Source organism: Semicossyphus pulcher, unplaced genomic scaffold, assembly GCF_022749685.1.
Source record: "Semicossyphus pulcher isolate SPU_LCO1_2020_fin unplaced genomic scaffold, fSemPul1.0.p SCAF_28, whole genome shotgun sequence".
In the NCBI taxonomy this organism is placed as follows: Eukaryota; Metazoa; Chordata; class Actinopteri; order Labriformes; family Labridae; genus Semicossyphus; species Semicossyphus pulcher.
The window spans coordinates 3945559-3955012 of record NW_027211702.1 but is presented as its reverse complement, the minus strand read 5'-3'; the positions used below and the strand labels follow the sequence as shown (position 1 = coordinate 3955012).

Below are 9454 nucleotides of genomic sequence, written 5' to 3'. Positions count from 1 at the left end.
AATATTTCCTCTCAGCTAACGGGTGATGTTTTGTATTTTGCCTGTATCTGCTTATGAACCATCAAGTTAGCAATTGGCAGAGAAATATGTTCATTCCACTAAAGGAGAGACTTCATGCTTTCTACAATCACTTGAAAAATATGAATTAAAAATGATGGGCATATCAGATATCGGCAAAGATCCAGCATCGTGGGGTGCTAGTTTAGCTCAGTTGGTAGAGCAGGTTCGACTCCCGGTCTGTGACCATTTGGTGCGTGTCATGCCCACTCTCTCCCCCCCACATTTCCAGTCTCTCTTCATCTGTCCTCCATCCACCCATCCATTATCTATACCGCTTATCCTGTTCAGGGTTGCGTGGGGGCTGGAGCCTATCCCAGCTGTCATTGGGCTGACACAAAGAGACAGACCTTCAGCTGTCCTATCTAATGAAAAAGAAAACAAATTTGTGTCTAAGTTTACAGTTAGCTTCATTAATGTATTATTTCAGTCTTTGGAAAGACAAACATGACACATTTAGCAACTGCTCCTCCTAAAACTAGGACAAGCTGAGCTGCACTTGTCGGCGACCCGCTGTGTCTGCCTAGTACTTTAATTCAAGGTCTCAGACACGATGAAGTGTTAATTAGCCGAGGTTATCTGCTTTCTTTATTGACCTCATTTACCCCCTCAGTCCTCTTCCTTTGTTTAATGACACAGGAAATGACCCACATGTAAGTTGTTTGTGTGATTCCACTTAAAGCAACCAAGTGAAAAATACAAACAAAATTAAACTGAGCGAGAAACTGCCGAAGAACGAGAGGACGCATCAACACTGTCAATGAAGAGAGATCAAACTTCTGAGGCGGGGGAAATATTGACAATTTTGTCAGTGGAAATCATTTAAACATGTCTAATAAAAATATCAATAAAACCTTGAACTGGCTTTACACTACATCACCAAAAGTATGTGAACACTCCAGACCACAAACATGTTTGGACTCTGGTGCTGTGTGATGGTTTTGGGTCCTTCGTTCTAACCTTAGACTATAAAAAGATGGACGACATGACAGCTCCCTAAAAGAGAAGCCAAACCCTCTCTATCGCCCCCTGCTGACTGGCTGCAGTATAGGTCATAAAGCCCGCCTCCTCCATGTTAACAGATGGGACATGAGTCAAACTATAAAATTAATTCTGTCATTAGAGGTAGCTCTCATCAGGCTGATTTACGTCGAAGTGTTCATTTCTCTGGCAAGTTTATTTTTAATTAGTTATTTGATGCTGTAAAAAGGATGATGACAGCTCTGTTGACAAATACGGCTCCTGCAGCCGATCTGTTAGCAGAGTGGAGGACGATCGGCGAGAGGAAACGTAACAACAAGAATCACCTCAGACCAAATCAAAGAAGCTGTTGTGCTGTTAAACACGCCGGCGTGCGGGATCCTTGTTTTTTCGGTAAGTTGAGTGTGTGTTTGGGTAAGCGGAAGGGGCTACGGCTTCTTCACCTGCCGATCTCTACTGCGCAGACTCTGGCTCCAAATGACGTCACCATCACAAGATGGCAGCGCCTATCAGAGGGAAGACGCGTCGTCCATCTATATATACAGCCATTGGTTCCAACCAAGGGAAAACTTAATGCAACCTCATATGATATTTTTGACAGGTGTTTCTTTGGGGAAACATTTTGGGGAAGACATCATACTTTTCTCTGTAAACATCAACCTCAACACATTTGGGATGAACTAGAAGAGCGACTGTGAGCCAGGCCTCATCACCCAACACCAGAGTAGACCTCACTAATGGCACTTCGAACATCATGTTAACAATCAGACATTAGCGAATCAGAATTTTGATCATGTAGTGTATTTTATTGTTATTTTACTTTGTGATATAAAACATTTTCTGGAAACTCTTTTAAGAGACTAATTACAGTCCATCCATCCATTGTCTATATCACACTTATCCTGTTCACGGTCACAAAGGGTGCTGGATCCTATCCAAGCTGCCATTGGACAAGAGGCGGGGTGCACCCTGGACAGGTCAATCACAGGGCTGACACATTGAAACAGACGACCTTTCACCCTCACACCCACACCTATTGGCAAATTTAAAGCCACCAATGAACCTAACGAGCATGTCTTTGGACTGTGGGACAAAGCCTGAGTACCTGAAGGGAACCCACGCATGCATGGAGTTCAGACTAGTAACCTTGTAGCTGTGAAGCAACGAGGCTAACCACTGCACCACCGTGCAGCCCCAAATTACAGTGAATAAATGTGAAGGGATCACTAATATCTAAAAGCACCAACCCAATAAACCGCCATAATTTGGTGGCCAAAGTACATTTTTGTTGGCTCAAATTTTAACTGAAGAAATGGCAATTTTATGGATGTTAATATAGTAAATGTTCATATTATTAACTCACGTTATTAGTACATTTTTGGAACAGATATTCTCTTACAGACTCTTACTCCACAGTTTAAAGTTCCACCCAAACCAAACCAGAGTAGCAACAGAACTTGAGGACGCAGTGTTGAGTTGCTGTACATGAGTGTCTGCTTCACCTCGGCTCTGTTGCCACTGGAGTTGTATAAAAGCCTGAGCATCGGCCTATAATCATGCCCGTGCCAAGGAACAGAGATCTGTAAGGCTGTGCTGGAAAAGGCACAAAGTATCGGATAAAAGTCAGTGGCCACAAGGGGCCACCTACATGTGATATTTGGTGGACACGGAGTAATAACAAGATTATCATGAAGATCACAGTTGTGTTAATGCTGAACCCTGATGTGCAAAGGTTCGATTGTGTTTGGTCAATCTAGTGATTTTTAAACTTGCATGAAGCCTGCAATGGGATTTGCAGGATAAAAAAACCTCTGATCATACAGCATTGAAACGTTTCAGAGTTTCCCTGCAGTTCTTTCAGACTGTCCCCCTCCTGCCTCCGTAGGCAGGTGACCCCTCTGATGCTTCCTGAAGTCTCCGCTGTTGATGAATCCTTTCCCGCAGACCTCGCAGCTGTACGGCCTCTCTCCTGTGTGGATCCATCTGTGCTGCTTCAGGCTGCTGGCCTGAGTGAACCTCCTGCCGCACACGTTGCAGCCGTACATCTTCTCCCCCGTGTGAATCACCGTGTGTAACTTCAGATTGCTGGGGGTGCTGAACTTCTTATCGCACTGATCGCAGGCGTAAGGCTTCTCCCCCGTGTGGACGCTCATGTGGTATTTAAGGTTGACCGTGCAGCGGAATTTTTTCCCGCACACATCGCAGACTGGCTGCTGGCCCGGTTTCCTCCCGGTGTGGACCCGCATGTGGTTCTGGAGCGCGCTGGCGTGGCCGCAGCGTTTGCCGCAGGTTTCGCAGACATACGGCGTCTCTCCCGTGTGGGTCAGCATGTGGTGCTTCAGGGCGCTCTGGTGACTGCAACCTTTACCACAAACTTCGCAGGTGAAGAGTTTTTCTCCGGTGTGTTTGCTCAGGTGGTTTTTGAGGACGCTCACATCGCTGCATCCGAGGCCGAGCACTTCGCAGCATTTTTCCTTTTGCATGTGAGTCACGCGGTGAGTGTACAAGGACGAGGATGAGAAGAAACTGTCGCTGCACATTTCACAGACAAAATCTCTGTCTCCTGAATGTAGATTCTCATGATCGGCCAAACTCTGCCTGCACTCAAAGGTCTCCGGGCAAAGCGAGCAGACAAACGTCTTTCCTAAGGCCAAACATCTGTGACGTTGAAGAGCCAACAGGCCGTTGAACTGACCCTCACACAGCGTGCACACGTAGGTGTCCGGTTTCTTCAGACTGTGTCGGCGCATGTGTCTGACGAAGGTGGACCTGTGAGCGAACTCCGTCTCACACTCTGAGCATTTGTAAAGCTTCTCTCCGGTGTGACGTCTTGAATGTGCGTTAAGTCCCCGCAGTCCAGAGAAACGTTTGCCGCACTCGGAGCAAAGGTGAGGTTTAGAGTGAGTCAGGTAGTGTCTGTCCATCAAACACTTCAGAGTGAACGATTTGTCACAAGAAGGACATTTGAACGGTCCTGTGGTCTTATTTCTACTCTTGGATGTGTTAGCTGAAGTCTCCGTATCATCATGGACGACATCTTCTGCTCTTTCATTGGAGTCCCGCTCTGAGGTGCGATCTGTTAGCAGAGCTTCAGGTTCAGGAGGGGACCCAGAGTTACACTCCTCTGAGGCTGCATCAGCTGAAACAGAGAACAAAGGTTAATTAGGTGACTTGACACAGAGTGGGAAGCACACAGCTTACACAGACGAACACACACAAGAAAGAATGTTTCAAAGGAACAGAAACATTTTTTCCCACTTTTAAAAAAACAAGAAATCTTTGCAACCAATTAAAAACGTTTCACTGTCACACATTTTTTCAGTAACTGACAAACTGCAAAAGTAAACAAGTATTTTTTAATAACGTGACTTCAAAGAGAAAAGCAACAAGTGCAAATGGCAAAAATAAACCCAGTATTCTGTATGCATGCATCAGACTAACTGCTGTCTAGGTTTGATACTGCACATTAGGGATGGGTACAGAACCCGGTATTAAAAAGGCCCGGGCTGAATTATGAAAGACCGTAGTATTGATAATCTGACGTTATCGGTTCTGCTTTTGGTACTGGAGAAATTAAGAAAATACATGTCCTGGGTATTATTGCTGCAAAAACGTGATCTTGCACATTTAATCTCACCAACTGTTTCTAGTTTGCAATAGGATTAAGACATTTGTCTGTGATGCATATTCCCAATCCAGAAGAGAGATCTCTCTTGCAGAGCATGTGTGCGAGGGGCGGGGGCAGCTCTCTCTCACACACACTGGGACACAAGAGATCCTGCTCGTGACGTTAGCGGAGAGAAATAAACGTTTAAAAAGGTGTGGTTGCACTTCACCCAGAGTCGATGCCGACAACGCTCGTTACCACAAGTGCAACAACACTTTTGATTGTAAGGGCGGAAACACAAGCGATCTGTCCAAACATCTGTCTTAAGTGCATCATATACAGGAAGAGAAATGCACTGCTTGTATGCTAGCAGCCTACATGCATGCCCCACCCGTGTTGCTCTATACCACTGTATTTTCTTTAGCAGGAAATAATTTTTATTTTTATTTCATTTGTTTTATATTTCCATCATTACAACATGAATTGTTTTTCTCTTAAAAAATAACAAAAAGAACCAGTACGAATACTGTTAAAGTACCGGATTATTAGGCAATATCACTAAGAGTAGTAATACAGTTAAAATCTTAACGATACCATCCCTACTGCACATTATTCATTTCTGTCATACACTGTAGACATTTTTGAATAGACAGGCCACAGTTAAAGATTCATTTTGTAAGCCATTCTCAGTAAAGAATTGTTTTAACTTCTAAACGTCTTTCTTTAATGTCTCTCAGGTCCTATCAAATACATATATTTATCTTACTGTAGTCCGTTAACGAAAAGGTTTAAAATATTCTTACAATTCATCCAGGTGTCCCTTGCAAAGAGATAATGTATTACACTGAAATGATTCATTCTGCTGGTGTGTGAAGAAGCTGTAGTTACCAGGTTCAATCTCTGAGTCATCTGAGTCATCAGCAGTTGCTCGCACTGAAAAAAAAACAACAGGAAATTAACATATTAAAACTTTTAAATGGTGCAGTATTTTATAGTTCCTATAGTGTGAACATGTAGCAACATATGCTTGAAATAATTTCATACAACAGTGTGACTAAAGCTGAAGCTGATCTAAGTATTCGTTATGGATCACATAGCAGCTGGCGAGATACCATTGTGATATACATGGTCATTCTCTTGTATTAATGCAGGGTTGAGTCCTCCCTTTCTCTTCTGATTAGAGTCTCCATATCCTGTAATTTAACAACAGGAATATAAAAACATTGGTTATCACACAAACAAATGCCACTGTGTGAATATAGAAAGCCTAACTACAGTCACTCAAGCTGACTTACGCTTTTTGGGCCCGGCCCCTCGCCCTGCTTTCGGCTTCATTCTCCTCTGTTTCTTCTCGACATTGGGTGCAGCCCTCTGCTGTGAAGGCGCACCAAACTCAGCCTCACACACAAACACTTTCAGCATCATCATGATTTTTTCTACTGCACCTTTGGTCCATGATGCCATGAGGGACGCAAACTGGTTCTGTAAAGTCGAGGGTAAGAAATAATAGAGAGAAAAGGGGAATTTATTAGGGAAGAATGTCATATGTTTGGGTTTAGGGTTTCCGGTTCTAAAATGTGATGTTATGCTTCTTCTCTGTTTTCTTTGGGGTTTGGACTGATTGTTAGAGAAATTTGTCAAGTTTCAAGACATCTTAAAGTGTGTACAAATATTATACAACACAATCTTAATTATCTGTTGGTTTTATCGACAGGCTAATCGACACAATAATCCTGATTTTGCAGTCCTACTTAGACCCTTTACTACAATAAAAAACTTAGTACCATGGAGTGAGCTTGAATGAAGGGTTGTTGCACCGTATCAACTTTCCCTTTTTTTTTTTATTGGTAATGATTATGTTGTGAGCCCGTAGTTTCTGTCAGCAACACCAAAAACATTACAGATTTCATTATTGTTATTGTTGTTATTATTATTACTATCATCATCATTTATATATAACGGTGGCAGGATGTTAGAAGATCTTTCAAAATAATGCACCCCAGTTCCTGTTAAATGCACAATCAAAGAACAACCCGAATCTAACTAGCTATCTGTCCATTCTTACGTTGGACTAGTATGTGTGTTACCGCTTTGTGAAACTGCTGTTGGTCCTCCAGAGGACTCGCGTCGTTCTCGTCCTCTTCGTTCTTCACGCTCGTAAACGTTAGCGTTCCTGGAGCCGGAGCAGAGCGCTGCTGGGCGGCGTTAACGTTAGCCGAGCTCTGGTCCAGAAGTTTGCGGAGCTCTGTCACGGCCGCTTCCACCACAGAGTCCATGACAGCGGATATCTGAATCTCTAATGTCTCCAGCCGCGACATGTTAGTGAGTATCTTGACCTCCTAAATGTAAATCTTTCTTTCTGCACCATGCACGTTGTAAAACTATCGTGTTGTTGTTTTTCTAGCTTCTTCTTCGTGGCTTTTTTTCTCTTCTTCTTTGGTTTTATTGGCGGGCTAGTAACCAATGATAAAAGTGCCTAGCTCCACCTAGCGTATCGGAGTGTATGACACCCTGACTTTACAGTCCGATTCAGAATCGCTTTATAAGCTTTAATTAGCTCTCAGTTTACATTCACAGAAAGGACAGATCAAGAAGTTATATCCTCAATATGAATCGTCAAAGAACCTATATTTGTTTTGTCTCTAACAGACATTTAGTGCTTCACCACCTTGTCCTATAAACTGTCTCTTTCTACAACTTATTGCCAAATATTTCCAACAGATACCTCACAGTCACAACATATCTATCTGACACTGTCTTTTTAATGTTGTGTAAAGTAACAACACTCTAACACAGGGGACTTAGGTGATTCCAAATAAGAGCCAAACGTTTAAGATGGTTGGATATGAACATTTGCACATTTAGGGTCTAGTTTTATGGGCTACTCACTTGTGTTTTTCTTGACAAATAAAAAAATATATAAATTAATATTTATTATCAAGAAAAAGAATGCATGGTTTTGGCCCAGCTTTAACATATTCTTTTTATTTTGTAATCATCACTAAACTTAGTGTCATTATACTTCATGTGACTTACAGGAGGAAGTTGCATTTTAGGAGGATTTTGAACATAAAAACAGTTATAATATATCATAATAATCAAATCACATTCTAACATTTAGATTTTTGACTTTTACTCCCTAAATAATATGATTATTCCCCAATAATGTAGATAAAATAACCAGCAGAGCTCTTATCCGTACAGTTGTTGCTGTCATATTAATGTGCTGTTGTAGTTCCTCACTGCAACCACTAGAGGGCAGTGAAAACCTATTATTCTGAATACACCCACTGCACCATGTTTAAAGCAGACACATTGTAACTTATAATACAGAAATGAAAATGCTCTTGTATGGACAACATCTTACATTACAGTCCTTGTACATATATTTTAATTCAGTAATACCAAACATATAAAGCTTTTACAACTTGTGGGAAAAACTCCTCTGTTAGCTTATCTGAAAATGTTACTGATACAAAGGCAGCATCAGACTCAATGACCAGCCAGCCATTATCCACACAAACACACTTTTCTTCCTGTTGTTGGTATTCATGACACAATGTTGTGCGTTGACTGAACTCCTGTTCCTGCTGAACTGAGCCAGTGTGTTTGAACGAACTGCTGTCAGCTCAGAAGGCACAGGAGGAAGGTCAGGCGTCTGCAGGATAATGTCAAGACGGGGGTGAAGAGATTCAGAGTGAGCACAGTTTTGCGGTTTGATTTAATCCTGTAACTTCAGCAGGTCATTTTATTCCTCAGGGATGATTTCAGTGGGCAAAACTTCAAACTGTCAGTCATTCTCTAAAACAAAGGAGAGCAGTTACAAACACTCAGACATCTGAAGAACATGTAGTATTTATCAATGCTTGAGCTCAGTCACATTTTTGTTCTTTTGCAGGAAGTTGGAAACCGAAGCATGCAGGTTGTTAATTGGTTTAATGTATATTACTAAGATAACTTTTTTCTTACACAACTGTTTGGGCGTTGATGCTCCATTATGTATACTGTAAAGATGAACATTAAAAAAATTATATTAATCACATGTACAAATGGTTTTCATCTTCAGAGCATTAAGAGCTTTAAAAGAAATATGACATTAAGGAAGAAAAACACATTAAAGTACAAAATATATTCAAATATAAATACTCGTCAGTTATAATTTTCTGTAGTTTGTACAATTTCCAAAATTCTTTCCCCCTGAAGTCCCCGTCTCCTTTATTCCTCAACACTTATAACGTTGAAAGCAGCGTTGGGACCACGTCATCTTTGCTGAAGTCTCAAGCAAGTCTCGAGTCATTTAAGTCAATTTAATTCGAGTCCTTAGTTAAGGCGAGTCAAGTCCCGAGTCAAGTCACTTTTTTTCCACCCAAGATCCAGCACTCTGACCTGTAGTATTCGGTCTTTATAAAGAGAAAAGACAAGGTGTTAGCAGCTTGTCTAATAATTATATTATTGGCCAATTTATATAACCTGTTCAAAAAGTATGACAATAAATTGTATCTGTATTATCTTGGCACAGACGCAGCCATGATGATGGTCTGCTCTGAGGCCGTATTGAGGAGTAACGAGTACGACTGATGAGGCTTCTCTTTGGGGTAAAACATCAGGTAGTGGGGGTCTTTGATGTTGTGTGTTGCCATAGCGAGGAGTTTGACTGACAGCCAGCCATCCAGTCATGACAATCACATACCGGGGAGCTTTTTGAGTCGTCCAATCATGATTCCCAGTTTGTTCTCCAGACATACTTGATAGCTAGAGAGAAACTTGACAACATTGAATTATATTGTTATACGTACAAATATAACATTT

General features: G+C 41.7%; 1 protein-coding gene across 1 annotated transcript; it reads right to left on the bottom strand.

Annotated features, from left to right (window-relative positions):
* Window positions 1-1846: 1846 nt before the first annotated feature.
* LOC138605167 (oocyte zinc finger protein XlCOF6-like) lies at window positions 1847-7005 on the bottom strand. The gene is made up of 5 exons (XM_069677282.1): window positions 6733-7005; window positions 5941-6127; window positions 5758-5838; window positions 5534-5578; window positions 1847-4177 (listed from the first exon to the last, which is right to left on the bottom strand). The coding sequence occupies exons 1-5, from the start codon at window positions 6961-6963 to the stop codon at window positions 2874-2876; spliced, it is 1848 nt and encodes a 615-aa protein (XP_069533383.1). The 5' UTR covers window positions 6964-7005; the 3' UTR covers window positions 1847-2873.
* Between the last annotated feature and the right edge of the window lie 2449 nt (window positions 7006-9454).

Excerpts from the sequence above, each read along its gene's own strand:
- LOC138605167 (XM_069677282.1), bottom strand. The coding sequence starts at position 6,963 with ATGTCGCGGCTGGAGACATTAGAGATTCAGATATCCGCTGTCATGGAC. Across the intron at positions 5,579-5,757 it reads TGACCATGTATATCACAATG|TGCGAGCAACTGCTGATGAC; the intron begins GTATCTCGCCAG and ends TTTTTTTTTCAG. Across the intron at positions 4,178-5,533 it reads TGACTCAGAGATTGAACCTG|CTGATGCAGCCTCAGAGGAG; the intron begins GTAACTACAGCT and ends TCTCTGTTTCAG.